Source organism: Pinus tabuliformis, chromosome 3_1, assembly GCF_031772625.1.
Source record: "Pinus tabuliformis cultivar Carrire ecotype Pingquan chromosome 3_1, CPIR1, whole genome shotgun sequence".
NCBI lineage: Eukaryota > Viridiplantae > Streptophyta > Pinopsida > Pinales > Pinaceae > Pinus > Pinus tabuliformis.
Window position 1 is genome coordinate 407912327 of NC_142301.1, and position 17981 is coordinate 407930307.

At 35.9% G+C, this 17981-nt stretch overlaps 1 protein-coding gene across 23 annotated transcripts in view; it reads left to right on the forward strand.

The window, feature by feature from the left end:
- The window catches only part of LOC149187470 (nudix hydrolase 20, chloroplastic-like), a 614870-nt gene that overhangs the window by 369430 nt on the left and 227459 nt on the right, over positions 1-17981 (forward strand). For 13 of the 23 annotated variants that reach the window (XR_016255773.1, XM_089411370.1, XM_089411372.1 and 10 more), the window contains one exon: positions 9492-9607. The exons of the other annotated variants lie outside the window; for them this stretch is intronic. Coding sequence is in view for 12 of the 13 variants with exons in the window: in XM_089411370.1 (XP_089267496.1) it covers positions 9492-9607 (116 nt within the window). In the remaining variant the exon portion in view is untranslated. The remainder of the gene's footprint in view (positions 1-9491; positions 9608-17981) is intronic. 23 annotated transcript variants of the gene reach the window in all.

Below are 17981 nucleotides of genomic sequence, written 5' to 3' on the forward strand. Positions count from 1 at the left end.
ACGTCAAGCTCTCTCCCTATCCGCTGCCCCTATCGCTACGTTGTCGACATGTTCTTACATTACTCCGCAGCAACAACTTCTTTCCTTCAATCCATCGGCTCTCTGTCCCTCTCCAAGTGAATTTCCCTTCCTCTCGTCCCTCATCACCTCCTTCGAGCTTTCCTCATCTACCGTCGAACCTGCAACAAAAAACAACAAACAGATTTCGACTTTTTTTATTTATTTTTTATTTTCATATTATGTACGCATATGAATTCATTTAGGTTTAGACTTTAACTTTTGTTTCTTTTTAAACTTTCAATTTTTTTGTTTTTATTTTCACTGTTATGAGGTTAGGTTTACTTAGGTTTTGTTTCGTTAACTCAATTATTGTTTTTACTTTTTTCATTTTGATTAATTTTTGAGTTCGTATAAAAAAAAATCTAAAACATAGAAAATTAAAATTAAAAAAAGTTTTTCCTTATTTTGTTTGTGACATTTGATTTTAAATTTTTACTCGTTTTTTTTTTAATCTAAAAAAAATCCTAAAAATTAAAAGATCTAAAACATGAAAAAATCTAAAAAATTTTAAATTCTGGTAAAAAATAAACTAAAAGGGGATTTGCGCTTTCACTTTTAAATTTTTAATGTGGCCTATGGCCCATTAAAATTTTAATTTATTAGCCCTTTTGATTTATTTTACTTCTTCAATTTGTCTAAGGAACAATAAAAATTTTAATTTAAAGTTCCTTGGTGTTATTTGGTGATTAAATGCAATTTTCATGATTTTTCTATGGTCAAGGCACGATAAATAAATCATATTGGAGAATGTTAATTGTTCTAGATCTGAATTCCTAACGAAAATCAATTTTCTGGAATCTCTTGCATGATATAGTTTTGGGCATTTATATTGGTCATTCATGATTGTCACTATTTGTCACATATTGGAAAATTGTTCTCGATATTTTGTCATTTATTTAGTCTTTGGTTAATTCAAATTAAAGGCACTGGTCTATAGTCATTTTTATCTTGTGATTGTGTCTATCTATCTCAATTGACCGAGACTTATTCTAAATTCATCAAGTTGTTCATCCTTAAAATCTCCTAGAGCCCGTGTTCCACAGGCTACCCTCATTCATTCACCTTAGGGACTACCCCCCTTGACTTGTCTAGGAGAGAGTCTAAACGGAGTGAGTAAGGATTAGAGTGACAACCCTTACTCTGAGCGTTGTCGTGCTACCTAGATACTTTGTGCGACAACATTTTCTGGCACCGTTGCCAGGGACAGTTTATTCTCGGCATTTCAATGACATTCCCTCATCATTCTTCTCATTTCTCATCTTTTCATTTGAACCGGCAACGACAACATTTTTTGGTGCCTCTGTCGGGGATAGAGTTTTTCTGTCCTTGGTTTCCTCGATATCGTTTTAATCATCTGATCTTTTCCGCCATTCATTAGCCCGTCAAGCATCACAACATTTTTTGGCACTGTTGTCGAGCCTTGGCTCTACGACATTCATCTTTCATCTTTCTATCATTCATTTTAGCTGGCAACGCCAACATTTTTTGGCGCCATTGCCGACGATAGAGTTTTTCTGTCCTTGGTTCTCACGACATTTTTTTAATCATCTAATCTTTCATCATTTCTTATCCCGTCAGCACAACATTTCCTAGCGTCATTTGAACATTTCATCACCTTATCTTTCGTCATCTCATTAATCATTTCATCTGCACTTTTAACACCTGGACATTTCGGTTCGTTTCTTCTTTGGGTGGCGACTCCACTTATCATCCATTATTTCTCAGACAAGAAACCATCCCTTATATCCAGTTGTTTTCTTTTTAGATCTTAGAGCTAGATTCATGTTCAAGTGGCGACTCCACTTCTTTCATTTCTTACAGGAATTTCTACTAGAAGCTCGCTTCTTGTGGATCTCTTGATTTTCTTGAGCAGGGGTCTCTCTCTAGCATCCATTTGGTCCCTCCTTATCCCTTCAAGCAAGTCATCATGGATGACTTGTTTACCTCGTGTCATTTTACTGAATTTCTCTATGATATACTGGAAGAGGCTATTCATAAATTGCCTTTGTTCTCAGGTGGTGATTCAACTGTTGCTAGAAAGCATCTATCCGGGGTTACTCATACAATAATCAGACATTGTCATTCTTCCCAATATAAACATGAAGATGTCAAGATGCGTCTATTTTCATTTTCTTTGGAGGGGATGCTTTGAATTGGTTTCATAATTGTCCTGAAGATTTTTTCGCTTCATTACAAGACATCATTAATGATTTTAAAGATAGATATGGAGATCAAGGTGGCTCGCCTTGTGCCTCTAGTACTATGCAACAGGATGAAAATAATCTTGTAAAGGATCCAACTGTCAATGAAAGATTTCAAGACAATTTTCCATATCAGAATGATTAGAGTGACAACCCTTACTTTGAGTGTTGTCACGCTACGTAGACACTTTGTGCGACAACACCCCCATCAATCCATACCCAGAAGTATCCATGATAAGTAAACCCAATACTCAATTACCAATGACAGGACATACCTTTAGATTCAGGAGGACCCACCTTCAAATATATGATCGATACAGGTGGGTGAGGGACCACATGGCTGGCTCAAGTGGCCAAGAAATGGCACAACAAGCTAGCAAGAGGCTGCAAAGGACTGCTGGTTGTCGACTAAAATCTATCATGGAGAAAAAATTCTCCTGGGGATATCACCCATGAACTGGTGGGTAACAAGCCTCCACTAATTTTGACTATTTATCTTTATGGCCCTTTTGATGCTGCAATGGCCAAAGTTAAACTTTCGACCAATTATTATTAATTTCAACAATTTGAAACAAATTGTCAGATGCTTAAAGGAGGAAATCTTCAACATTAGAGATTTTTCCGAAAACTAATTCCCTTGAAATCCCTGATTTTCTCAGAGGTTGTTTTGCAATAAACCCTCAGATTGGTAGGATGCAAAACTCTGATACTACTGTAATATTCCTGTTGCACTCATTTTTTCAACATTCCAAGGAAGTAGGATCCAATGACTTCAAGGAAAATTTTCAAAATCATAGTCATCAGCCAACGGTCTATTCTATGTCATTGTAAACCCATTCTGCAAGTTTGTAATGTAAATCATGCTAGTACGACTGTTTAAATATGTAACAACCTAGGTAAGCTAATGATTTTGGCGATGAGTTTCATCTTAGGAGGTTTTTCGTCTCACTGATTAATTTGTTTTTCTAAACACTAATGATCAACAAAGTTTTTTCCTGCAGCCTCACCCCAAAGCTAGGGTGGAATTTATTATCAAGGTCTTAGATGAGTCCTAGTGTTTTAGTCGAGTCTATTATAAAAGTGATTTAGGAATAATTTAAGATAATTGACTAAATTATTTTATTATAAATAACTTTGTCTATTGGAATATGTTGTGTCGCAAAATTGGGTAAAAGTTTTGAGGGTCTATAACGAATGACTATCCCCCTTTGAGAGTTGAATTTGTAAAATCATATGTAAACAATATTTTTGTGCATGGTCCCTCATACATAGACACGATTGCTAAAATATTTGAGGGTGGAAAAATAATTGATCTCCTCATGTGTCAATTAATGAATTTTTCTAGCAATAATAAAATTAAATCTTAATCCTGAAAATTAACTAATTAGAGCAAAAAATTAAAATGTTAGAGAAATTAAATTCTCCAAGTGGAAAAATTCATGGGTCTAAAAGAAGAAATTAATTTTTGGAGGTCCCTTACCAGAGGAATATTGGAAATGTCAAGAAAAATTGGACCTTTCGACTTTGGTGGTTAAGTCAAAGTCAATTTCTTTTTAGGAAATTAGCTCAAAATAATTAATTGAACTAATAAAAAATGGTTTTAATGAGAAATTTAAAAATTCCTCAAAAATAAATATTTTCAACGATAAAGATTAAAAGTTGATCAAATATTTATCAATGGTCGAGATTATTTTGACAGAGATCAAGCCAACTAGTCGTTATTTTTCACTTGGAGGAATTTCTCTATAAATAAAAGGCATTTTCCTTCTATTGATGAATCTTGATCTTGACTTCTGATGTAATGTAATTTTGTAAATGCTGATGTGAAGCCACTATTCCACTGGGAACGTTTGATCATCATAATAAAATACTTTGGGTATGTGCATTCCTATATTGTGCTTCAAATATTAATTAAATCATTATTTCATTTGTAGAAGATAGGAACATTCTATTGGTAAGTTTTGGGCTTATCTTAGGTGATTTGATTCATTGTATGTTATAACGGTTTCTTCTTGAGAAAATATATAGAGTTTGTAGATTCCCCGACCCTCAGGCTTGAAGTTCACAAACTGTGGGCACAGGTTGACCATGTTTGGATTCTGAATATTTTATGTGATTTTCTAATTTTGCTAAAGCTGTGGTTTAACATTTATTTTTCGAAATACATCTAGCCATTATCAAGGTGTGTAAAAATTCTCTTTCAAAAATCCCTCTAAACATTGTACACTTGTATATTTTGTATAATAAATTTTTGTAAATAATTTTATTTTCTAACTCATGTTTTGCAGCTGGGGTTTGGGGTTTTGGGATTTTGAAATTTTTGTATATATTGTGGTTTTGGGCTTATGTAAATTTATTTATGCAGGTGACATCAAAAGAAATTTGTTGGATTAGAGCTAGATCTAAGCCCTTGAGGGTAAGATCTAGCTTCCACAATTTTTTACAAGGTCAACTATTGAGGAATTCACAGTGAAATTGAAGATCTGAAACAAAATAATTTTTTTGGCGAGGGTTTTGAGGTTTTTAAGGGCCTCTAGGCTCAACATCATCCTTTTAGCTAGTCGTACAACCCTCCTTGCCTTTGCGTTAGCCTTTTCTAGCCTTTCTAGGCTAGTTGTAGGCCTCTAAAGGCTTGGGCGTGCCCTTTTCCCCCTAGCCGTGGTCATTTAAGGCCTTTTTAGGCCTGGCCGTAAGCCTCTAAGGCTTCGACCTCCCTCCAACACCTAGACGACAACCCTTTAGGTTTTGTTGTAGGTCATTTTAAGCCTCTAAGTCCTGGCCACAGGCCATTCCAAGCCTCCTCCTTGTCTCAACCTTCCTTCCCCCACTCCTCAGCCCTCCTTTAAGCCTATTGCGGGCCTATTCAGGCCTTCCAACCCTCCTCTGCCCTCTCGGCCCTTTCTTCAAGCCTAGTGGAAACCTTTCAAGGCTTGCTGTGGCCTTTTGGGCCTGTAAGCCTTAGCCACAGCCCTTTAGGAGGCCTCCTCCTCCCTCATTTACCCTCACCCTTTGCCTCATCTTTCCCTTTCCTTTCATGTGTGGGCGCATTTGATTTTCTGAGCCGATTCTTGGTTGTTTTGCAGAGGTTTTTGGCACAAGTTCTGGTTCTTGCAGGTGTTTCAAGCATTGAATTTTTTTGGCAAATTGGACATGCAACACAATATAGTCTAGTAGACAAAGTTATTTGTAATAAAATAATTCTGCGACCTTTGGTTTGACCTCTAAACCTTGCTCAAGTCACTGTTTACTTATAGCAGTCTAATATCCTGCTAACAATGGTGAAAAACACATACAAGTGGCATAAAATTCACATGTAAGATATCTAGGATATTGTCAAGTCACTTAAGCAACTTGGGCATTAATCTCTTGGCATAGATCTAATTGTTTAATGACAATTATCTCTGCATAAAAGGTGTGATCAGATCTCATATAGTAGTGAAAAGTGCATTTAAAGAAGGCTAATATACCATTATTTCGTTTGGGTACTTATCTCTCATATTTGGCTAAGTATATGCTTCTCATTTTGCGTTTGAAAGAGCTCTAAATTATAATTTAAATACTACTGTCCTAAAGCGTTTAATAATTGCTCATTTGAATGTGATTTGGACTTTAGTAATGTAAAATTTTACTTTCTCGTGCTCTATAGATCATAACTATCTTGTTTCATGGTTTTATAAGCAAATTGGTTTCTAATTGTTTCATGCGCACTAACACATCTCTGGTTGTGAGTTTGATAATTTTTTCATAAGATACATCTAATACTTTCACTCACTAAGGCCCTCTGATCTCAGATCACATTGTGTTGAATGGTTCAAGTTTCTTTGGGGCATCATTGAAGTAGCTCTTTCTCTTGAGTGTTTAAAATCATTGGCAATCTAATTGGCATTATTGTATTGAGCATCTAATTGTCTAAAGAATATTGCTAATTTCAAAAGGAATTATTGGATAATAGATCTTGTTCTCTTTTTCCATCATTGGTTTGTGGTCATCTTGAATGCTTGGCATATTGGCATTTACTTTTCTAAATATCTTTAAGAGTTTTCTAATTTTTTTAAGTAATCATCATTGGAACATATTGAGTAATTGTAATTGGCATCTTGTATTGAAAATCGTTCGTTAATTGCTAAGTGAATAAATGCTCTAAGTTCTCTTAAATTGTTATCATTTATTGGTTAGCAACTTGTGGAAGATAATTTTGTCTTGAGAACTTGTGTAATAATTTCATTTTGATTGTCTCTTGTATCTTGTCGGCACTTGAAGAATTTGGCTCATATTCTTGTTGTTGAGATTGTCTTTCCATTTTATTGATTAAGTACTCTTGTCATAAGGCTAATCATAACTAAAGTACTTAAAACATTAATCAATCTTAACTCAAGAATCACTCGCTCATCTTGCATTTCATCCCAAGTTAGTCTTGCACCTAATTAAATTACCTCCAAGCATAAGCTTGGATGATAGACAATAGGACCCCCTTTCTCAAAATTAGCTTGAGGGATTTAGCACCTCTTTAGTGGTTAACACAGTGACCTTGCAGTCGTCAGAGCCACAATCTCTGCAGGACTAGAGACATCGGGGGGTTGGAACATAGGGGGAAGTATCATTAATCAAGCCTCTGCTTGCTTCTCGTTGGCTTCCATGCAACAACTTACTCTAGGGACTAGTTCCAAAATAGTTAAGGGAAATGTTACACCTAGAATAGGCATCTAACTTAAAATCAACCACGATTCTGCATTTCACCTAGCTTGTAAGATCCACATTCCATTTAGGATAGTCAAGCATTCAAGCAATGATTGTTCATCCGATTACTTGGCATCTAATAAGCAAGAAGCTGACTCGATAAGGCACTGGTCTCACATTCAGATCTAATCTAATCTTTAAGGCTTGCTAAAACTAACCAAGTAGCTAGGCCATTCAATCATGTCTCCCAAACTCGTTGGTTGCCAACTCGTCTTTCATCTTCACATTTCCATAGGGACTACCCCCCATAGCCTACTGTTGGGACATTGCTAGAATGGAGAGGTTAGGGATTAGAATGACAACCCCTGACCTGAGTCGTTGTCGCAATGCCTGTACAATCTGAGCGACAACAATTCCAAATGGAAAATTTGACAGTAGAAACCAGAAATGAACGTAAACAACAAAATAATCGCATATAAACACACAACCAACAATTTGAGGCACAAATAAATGCCAATAAAATCACTGAGCCATTTTATTAATCCACTGAAAACGGTACATCAACATGAAGGAATAGTAGAACCCGAGCTTGCCAAGAAAGCGGAGCAAAACCCAAAAAAATATCTCTGACCCAAATGATGAATGGCCCTGGCAATGATGTAGATGGCCCGATGAGAAGACAGTTGCAAACCTGCTACGACAAAATTGCTCTCTCCGAAACTCCAATGAAGCACCATAAGATTTTTGAGTGACATCTCCTCAAGAGTGTTGGGTTTTTGTCCAACGTCCACTATAGTAAACTCGAGGGTTTCTTTCTTGGGGTCACTATTGAAGTAGAGAACCGGGTTCTCGACCCTCTCCACAAGAAAAAATAAAAAATCTAAGATGTCCTCCCATGGTCTCCTCCACGGCTTTATAAATCTAATGGACCCCTTTAGAACCTCCTATGTTATTATTATTTTAATGATTGAGCACATTTCCCTCTTTTTATTAAAATATTCTTTTTAATGTGAGAAAATGGTAAATTGGCAACCATGCCTCGTCAGGTCACTAAAAATCACTTCTAACCATCCTATCTTGTAGACCTTCTTGTTCTGGTTCCAACGAGCTATTACACTGAGGTGTTCCATCAAATAATCTTCCAAGCCTCTCAAAACTCCCTTGGGACCCCTGATGATGTAATCCTGCTCTTGCGGCCTGGCCATCACATACTTTGGAAATCCACCATGGCTGTACTATAGAGGAAAATAAAAATGGGGACATGCCATGTCTTGAATATGCTGATAAAAGAAATATTCAAACTTGTTGATGTAAATCCCAAAAAAGGACCCTACTTGAACCCAGTAGTGCTCCTGACAAACTTGTTTAGGTTCATCATGGCTGCCATGAGAGTCTCAGAGATACTAGCGTCTCTTAGCTGGAAGTGGTGTTTGAATTTATTTTTTCTTTGTATGAATCTCTTCAAGTTAGGGGAAAGAAAGCTTCAATTATTATGGGGTGGGTGTTGATGGTGACTTGAGTGCCAATAAATTATTATTGGACATAAACATTCTGTATACAACGTGAGAATTGCAGGGAGGAGGAATGAGAGGTTGCAATCTGGAGGTACTGGGAATTTTTTTTACATCATGTGGGTTAGACTTTTCTATGCCATGCTGGGCAGTTGTCCTGGGAAGACTGTTGTCACATTGGGCAGATCCGGGAGATATTTTGCAGAACTGCAAATGAACAGCACAATAGGGAGATCAGGAATACTGGAATTATTTCAGGCAGTGTTAACATTGTTATATGCAGATTGGCTTACTTGGTTACATGACATCAGAAAACAATGAAAATCTGTTTATAAAGTTACCAGTTTACAAAACATCGAGAAGTATATTGTATTTGCACTAATTCAAAATGACAAAAGACTCAGAGGCATCAAATTTTGAGGGAAGGCAAAATGCTCAGATTTGTATTTGTGTTAGAGAAAGGAAGTTGTAGACCACAAGAGCCAAATTTGGGAGTTCACATCATTGCTAGGAGTTAGCCTTGGCTAGTGAGTTGGGCGGAAGGTAAGTTGGGTCAAATAAATGTGTATATATTTATTTTTTATGTTCCCATTTTCTGGGTTATTCAGCTTTTGCATTTCAAGTTAACAGTGGTGAGAGTCCGTTGTTACAAAATTTACAAACAAAGACAATGCACAGCTAAATGAAACTCTATTCATATAATATCCACAATAATGTTAGTGATGAGGTTCTCTGTTTACATTATTTTTTTACAACCATCTCCCTCTGTCAACTACAAGATATAATATGTGAAAACCTTTTATTGGATATTCCTCTTTTTTGACTTGCCGTAAAGTCTGGCTAAATTTAGATGAATTGAGCTTTATTCAGTTAACTGAAGCACAGCTTTTCAAATGAACTGCCCCGAGAACAAAAATTATATTTAACATAGGAGAATATCAAGCATATAGCCTTCCAAAGAGACCTTCACATTAATCAAATTTCACGATCTATATATAATTTTTGTCTTCATAAATTAGTGCTAAGATATCATATCTGACAGGGCTATCCCAGTTGGAGCTGTTAGCTACGAGGACATAGATGGACATACATGCAAGAGAGATGTACTTTTCTGCTATGATTTGCTGCTTCCAGATGACTTCCAACCTAAGAATACAGGCATATCTCCTGCACTCATCTTCTTGTTTTACTTATTAGTCGTATTTTCCATCTGCCTGCTGAATAATCAAACATATTGCTCCATTGTATAGAGGTGAATAGCAGATTGTAATTTTCTGAACTCAAAATCTCATTTGGTGTTCATTTGATCGCTGGAATTGATCTGATAAAGTTCCAATAGGTTTTTGGAACTTTCCAAGCTAGGCAGACACTAGACTTTGCAAATTGTTTGAAGAAGGTGGTCCTATTTTCTTACAACCAAGGTTATGCTCGGAAGTACATGTTATAAATGCACTTCTAACTTAGAATGGAAATGCAAGATATGAGTGATTGCTTCACTGAGATTATTAAATGAATCAAGTACTTCAACAAGAAATCAACTTGAGATCCAAATGATATTCAACACGAGATAACAAGAGGAAGTAAAAGAAGTACTTATGGCAATTATCAAATATCCCAATGAAACAATTGAGACAATTTCAATGAAACACACTTAGCAAGAGCTTATTATAACTTGCTAATGTGTTGGTTAATTCCTCTTATGATCAACAATTGTGCACAAGAACAATTTGGAGCATTCTATCACAATGAAGTAAGGCTAGCAATTTCAAATATTCAAGATGGCTTATTGGGTGTTCTCAATGCATTACTTATGTCAAAATTTGATTAGCAATAAGAAACAACTTTATATCACAATGATGAGAACAACATCTATTTGCCACTTAGATCATGAATCAATTAAGCATAATATAATAGCAAAATAGAGACAAGCACAATGAGAGATGATATTGCTAACAGTGATATGAAGCCAGCAAGTGCATCTAATCAACAGTGGATGCTAGAAAGAGGCAATGCAATGATGCAAGATGCAATAGACAAGTTAATGCAAGATTTATGTGGTTAATTCACAATGTTATCACTTTAAAAATGAACCAGACTTGAATAAATAAGATCAGCAAGGTATGTTGATCATGCAGAAAGGGATCTATTTGATCTCCTAGAAAAGGAGCTTCTTTCTCTTGGTTGTAAAGACCACTTTCTTGGTATGGGATGCTGCTCCACCTTCCTAGGAAGATATCTTCAAATCTACCATAATCAGCAACACTTTCAGGGGGAAGATTGTCATACCAATCTTTAGCTTGACCTTCAAGTGATAGAGAAAGTAACATCATAATTGTATCATTCTTCTCGATTCTATATGGGCCCATGTACCAGCAGAAGCCATCTATGTGGACATTAGCATCTTGATTGGGACTTCTTCTGACCCTGGGAAACCTATTCTTAATCCACCCATTCAGCTCTAGTAGTCTTAGAACTTCTTTAGGATCAAGGCTATGATAGGGAGATGGAGGGAAGCCATAGACCATTTTTATGTCTTTGCATATAGGATCAAAATGGAGTCACCAGGGTGAATTTGGATGCCTTGATAGATGATTGCTTCACTCTACAAACATTTAACTTTAAAGTTCAATGAAGAACTAGGGCTTCATTCTTACAATGGAGTCACCAAGAATGATGTATCAATATTGTTGTAAGGGAAACAAAACACATGTCTCATGTCCCCAACAACGACGCTAAAATGTTACCGCTCTATTTAGCAGGGGTCCTAGGGGTTCCTATGGGACTAGTTGTCGCTCGAATTGTACAGGCACCGCGACAACGCTCAAGACAGGGGGCTACCACTCTAATCCCCGCCCACTCCGTTCTCGCTGTCTCCCAACAACAGACTATGGGGGCTTGTCCCTATAGAATGAAGTGAAGGAAAACAAGTTGAGAACCAATTTATTTGGGAGACACGAATGAGTGGCCTAGCCACTTGGTTGAAATTACGCAAGACTATTGATTAGATTAGATTTTCTATTATGAGACCAGTGCCTTAATGGAGTCACAAATTCTTGCTTCTTATAACTTGAAGCCAAATGACCAAATGGACATCTGCTGCTTGAATGATTGACTAACCTATATGATATGCAAATCCTAGGACTTATGTGAGATGCAATGATCTTAGTAAATTTTAGTTAAATGCCTAGTCTAAGTGTAACCTTCCTTTAACTATTTTGAAGCTGGACTCCAACGTAGGTTGTGGGAAGGAGGCCAATAGGAAGAAGGCTAGGGCCTGATTAATGATACCTTCTATTAGGCTCCTATCACCCGATGCCTCCAGTGCTGCAGAGACTGTGGCTCTGATGACTGCAAGGTCACTGTGTTAACCACCGAAGAGTTGCTGAGGACCCTCAAGCTAGATAAGAAGGGTTGTCCTATGTCTCTATCAACCTAGCTTATGCTATGAGGTAAATCATTATTGCAATCTAAATCTAATATGCTTATGCAATAGATTATGGGTGAGATTATCTTGGGTTAAGATTGCTTAAGTTATTTAAGTACTTATAGAGAATTTGTCTCAAGGCAAGAGTATTTAACAATGTTGTGATACGATCTTAAACAAGATACGTGTTAAGAGATACAAGTGTAAACTTCAACAATACTCCACAAGATAGCAAGTAACTAATTTATCCACCAATGATTATTAACACAAAATATATGCCAATCAACAAGATCAATGTCAGATTTTGTGCAAACATAGTCAACCTTTTAGGCCAAGATGAGATAAGTCAAATTCAAATTTATGATAGTTTATATCAACAATAATACTTCAGAAAATTTAGAGCTTATCAATGTTATGACAAAAGTGAGAAAGACACTTCAATTGAAATTTGCGCAACACATGAAACATAAAATTTCCAATTTGACTAGCAATGTAAATTGGCTTCTTTAGCACACTTTATGATGATGTATTCAGTAAAATTTCAGATCTGATTTCTTGATTTGCAGCAGTAAATAAAGACAGATCAACAAGATAAAATTGCCAAAAATAGATGGCAAATATGCCCACCAATAGCATAATGCACTAGAACTTGAAAATTTCAATTTTAAGTTTTTTAGAGAGTTTGACTCAATAATTTTCAGGACTGATATGTTTATTACAGCAGTGAGTTAACCACAGATCAACAAATTAATCAAGCTTAAGATGATGCCCAATATTTCCAAAAAATAGAAAAAAAATTTGGAAATTGAAAATTTCAGTTTTTGGCCCTTATTAAGTATTTGATTCAAAAATTTCAGATCTGTAGAAAATTTCAATTATGCAGAAAAATTCAGCGAGCTTAAATGTTAGATCTAGGCCAAAACTCAAATATCCAAAAGCCAAAATTTGTGAAAATGAAGATTTTGCAATTTTAAATGAGTTTAACCATTTAGTTTGTGATTTTAAGGCCTAATTATTAGTAATTTGCTTGCTGTAATAAAACTGCAGAAAACAAGGATTTAGAGGTCAAACCCTAGGCCCAAGGCCTTGAAGATCCTACCATTGAAACTTTGGGATCACTTTGCCACTTGAAAAATAGGAATTTTGAGACCTTAATCCTACAAACCCGTCAAGTATTTAGCTTTAAACTTCAACTTAGGGTTTCAGGTCAATTTTGAGGCAAAAGAGGCCAAGAATTGGAGCAAGGCTAAGGGAGGTCAATTTGTGGGGATGAAAGGGCTGGAATGATAGATCAGGGGATGAAATGGCAAGAGGAGGCCAAAATCTGAAAACCAGTGTCTCGAATATTCTCTCTTTCGGATCTTAATTTTTCTGTCAAATTTTCAGTAAATGTCCCTACAAAATTGTCTAGAGACTAGATCTTACCCTCAAGGGCTTAGGTCTAGCTCTTCTTTCACTTGATCCCTTGATCCAGCTCCAAAAATGAAAATAAAAACATCCAAACCCCAAATATATACAAAATAGATTTAAAACCCCAACCCAAGTTAGAAAAATAATTTACACTTAAAATTACAAAATTATTTTACAAATTGTACATGGGTTTTTAAATAAATTTTGAGAAAATAATTTTTATTATATTTTTTCCTTGAAAGAATGGCTAAAATGTTCAAAAAAATTAATGCTCACTATAGCCCTAGTGAAGATTCAATCCACCATATAAAAACTAGAGATCCAAACAAAGTAACCCTTGCCCATAGTCTGTGAGCTTGGAGACCAAAGATTGAGTACCTGCACACACTATGTATTATCTCAAAATAATAATATAAAGCACCACAAAGGAAGCCTGTAGTCAATACATACAACAGATCAGCGACAAAAACACCTCGAGTTGCACCTCAAAGTATTTTATTATAGTAGAAAAAAATAGTTTCCAATGGGACAATATTACAAAATGCTTCAGCAACAATTCTAACTAGAGATCAAGATGACTATAGACTCAACTGACTCTCTAATTTATAGATAAATCCTCCAAATAGAAAAATAACGACTAGTTTCTTTATTCCTTGTCAAAAAAATCTTGGCCGTTGATAAACACTTCAAGATCTTTCAATGTTGGCCCTTGATTTTCATTTTTGAGGAATTTTCGAATTTATCATTTAATTCCGTTTTAATTAGCTCAAAATTAATTATTTTGAGCTAATTTCTTCAAAAATTTGACTTTGACTTAACTACCAAGGTCCAAGGGTCCAAATTTTCTTGAAAAATACAATATTCTCTTGGTGGAGGACCTTTAAAAATTAACTCTTTTAAGACGCACGAATTTTTCCATTTGAGGAATTTATTTTCCTAAGACAATTTAACTTGACTTTAATATATTAATTTTCTAGCTTAGGATTTAATTGTATTTTGCTAGAAAAATTAATTAATTTACACGAGGGGATTTAATTATTTTTCCAATCCTCTAATACATATGAATTTTCATTTATAAGACTAAAAGAGGGAATACACATTTGTCTTAGACCCTGGAAACACATAACCCATCTGTGACTCAATATGATCTAGTAAACCAACTGATTTGTAATAAAATAATTAAGCTAATTAGCTTTACATGAGACCCGATTAAGACACTAAGACCCACTTAATAATCCAACAATAAATTTCACCCTATCTTTGGGGTTCAAGCTGGAGGGAAAAAACTCCTCTGATTAGCAGTGTTGAAAAACACAGGTAATCAACGAGGTTAAAAAACCTCCTAGGATGGAATCCGTCATCAAGTTATAGGTTTACCTAGGTTGTTACATAGACACAAGGTTTTACTAAGATTATTTACATTATATAACTTGAAGAATGGGATGGCCATGACACACGGATTGCTGATAGGTGATCCAATCCTTGTTGAAAAATTTTTGTACTTTCGTTTCCCTGGAACCTTGACAATTTGAGTGCAACAGGACTACTACTAGATCAAGTGGCAACAATGGGACAAGGACCCATTGTCACCTCAATCGATGTCACCTGTTCTTTACGGACTTTCACCGATGGGAGGAGTACCGATATCCTAACACTTCTTGATTTTTCATTGTGACTAAGAATCCTTCTTCCAGCTGTTAGGCTGATTATGAAGAAGTTGGCTCTGATACCAATTGTTGGAAATAGTGAGAGGTGGGTGAATCAATATTTCTTTTCAATTGTTATTTTACAAGCTAGATTCTTCACAATTTAAATAAAATCAATGTATAATAATTGTATTATTAATCAAAAATGAATTGTATACAATATAAATATGTTCCCAAGCTCCACTTGGTTTTGATGAGGCTCCGATCTCTAGGGCTTCCACCCTATCTATCCAAGGCACCAACCTTGAGTTTAGGAGCACCAACTCCAAGGACACCAATCCTTCTTTGCTGCTTCACTGGACTTATTTGATCAAATACTACATTTCACCAATCTGCACTATTCTGCACCATCACACTTCTTCATTGATTCTGCACCAAGACTTCAGAAATGACAATCCTTGCACCACACTACACCAGTGTCCAACGCACCATGTTGCACCAAGACTTCAGCAAAGACAATCCTTGCACCACACTACACCACTGTCCAACACACCATGCTGCACCAACTGTCTGTCTTCACACTTCCCAAGAAGAGTTAGCACCACACTACACCAACTGTTTGTCTTCACACTTCCCAAGAAGAGTTAGCACCACACTGCACCAAGTCTGCACCAACTGTCCAAAGAAGATCACACTGCACCAGGACTTTTCTCTACTCCACACACCAAATCAACTGCTGCACTAAGACTGTCACAGGTCCGAAGTTCTCTTCAGTACTTCAAGGGATATCTTGTCACTGATCTGGGGTTAATTTGTCACAGATTGAACCATAGAAGCCTGCCACAGCACCAAGGAAATTTTGACACCAAACAAGGTTTGTCACAGCACCAAGAGAGTGGTCTGTCACACCATAAAAAATAAAAATAAAAAAACTCTGCCACAGAATATTCAATAATAAGCAGCTACAGGTCTGAATATTCTTCAGCAATGAAGGCCAGTGAAGAAGTAAACAAATGAGCCACCAATTCGGGTCAGAACAGGTGTTGTAAGAGTACGTAGTCTTCAAAAAAGATTGAGGTCTGCAATGTTAATCCTGTAGTCTTCAACAGATCTGAAAGTCATCATTCTTATCACAGGTACATGGGGAGCCTTACAGGAGAGTCTACACACTTGTATCTACAGGTTCAAAAGGCAGATTGTTTGCAACGTGATCATCCGCATATACTTGAAGTTTGTGATATGATTCCTCTAGATTTCGTCTTTATAAGTTCACGAGATGTGAACTAATCTTTGTCGCTAAGATCTGTATTCTTCACCAAGATGCCTTTTTGAACGAGTTTTAGTCTCCAATTTATATACATGTTTGACCTATAATGAATGGTCATGTCATATGAGAGGAGGCTGACATGAGGTGAGGCTGTATGTCAGCTTGCATAAAAAAAAATTATATTTGATCTTTGTAAAATAGTTTTCTTCCAACTTATAGGGAGTTAACAGAAGTGTGAGAGCTCGTTGGAAAGGAGAAATTTCCCTCTACAAACCTATGGCAATTTCATTCTTAATTAAGGTCATTTCCTCATCAAGAAACTTAATTTTTGAGACTGCCATTTTAATTTTATTTACAGCAGTTCTTAGTATCTAGGGATTTTGGTATTCGAGGTAAGGCTTCTTCATTTAAGGCATGACATTAGGATTAGGGCTTCTACTTTATAGACTTAGGCTTTCAATCTCAATAGGCATTTAGGACTTAAGGCATTTATGCATTTAAGGTTTCATCATCTTCAAATAGGGCATATTAGGGCATGCATCAACATTTGGCACCTAGGGTTTACTTTAGGGCTTTACCATTGACATATACCTCATGACCTTGTCATCACAAACAATGCCATATATTGACATCAATGACAACCTAGATTAACATTGCATGATAAATCCTATAGGCATGCAATGGATGCCTTGACCTATTTGACCAATGACCCAAGCATGAAACCCATGCTTCATAAATAAATAGCTATCTTTTTTCTTTACATCATATATACATAATGACATGAGTACAAAGACAATTATGAAGAACAAACCTAGTTACTTTTCCAATACAAAACAGCCTTAATAGCCTGTTATTCCTGCTACTTTATACATTTTAATTAGGCATCTTTAATTTAGATTTGTATTGGATTGCTTGCCCAGATATAGTACAAAGTTATGCAGTGTTTTCCATGCAATTTTTAGTGTTTTAGACAATTTCCAGCTTTCAATATTTTATATTTTTATTGCCTATTTCAAACACAACGAGAAGTTCTATTTGACTTTTGGTGTTATTAATCATTTCCTGTTTCAAGTGTTGACCCCTATGATCGCTTAGGGATACCTCCCTGATGTTAGTAATCACCAACTTTGAACTGAGAGGAGGTAAGTGAGGTGACAGTGGCTTATTACCTAGTGCTATTTGGATTCCCTTAGCTTTTTCAGGGTTGAAATTTCTGGGTGATGACTAATTTGATTGTGAAATGTTTTCCTAGCTGTTAATAAATTTTGTTGTATTTGTGTGAGTATCACTTGTTCAGTGATTAGGAGTTGTCCAAAGATAGTTGTTTGGATTTATTATTGGTTCAAGTGCTAGGCACCAATGTATGCAACAAACAGATGGTTCATTGTTCTATGCAGAACACATCCATCCTGAAGGATGCCTTGTCATATAAACTGTCTCCTCCATCATTCTTGTTTTTTTCACTATATGGACCTTGCTAAGGATATTTAGCTATCACATTTTCACACTGGACAAGGTAGCATCCTCTTGCATTTGGTTGTTTTGAGTTGCATTTTCAAAATCTATGCACCTAATATTGCATGTTATGTCTTATTTTTGTAATCACCTTTGTAGGTATTTTTCTTGAATATTATCTCCATTTATTTCTTGTCTTATCTCTGTCCTTCAGTTCATGTTCTTTGGGGTTTTGCAAAATGATTGAAACTTGTTTTTACCTTTCCTTCTGTGGCTTGATAAGAAATCTTCATAAGTGCTGTTGATTGATTGAATGGACTTTATATTGTC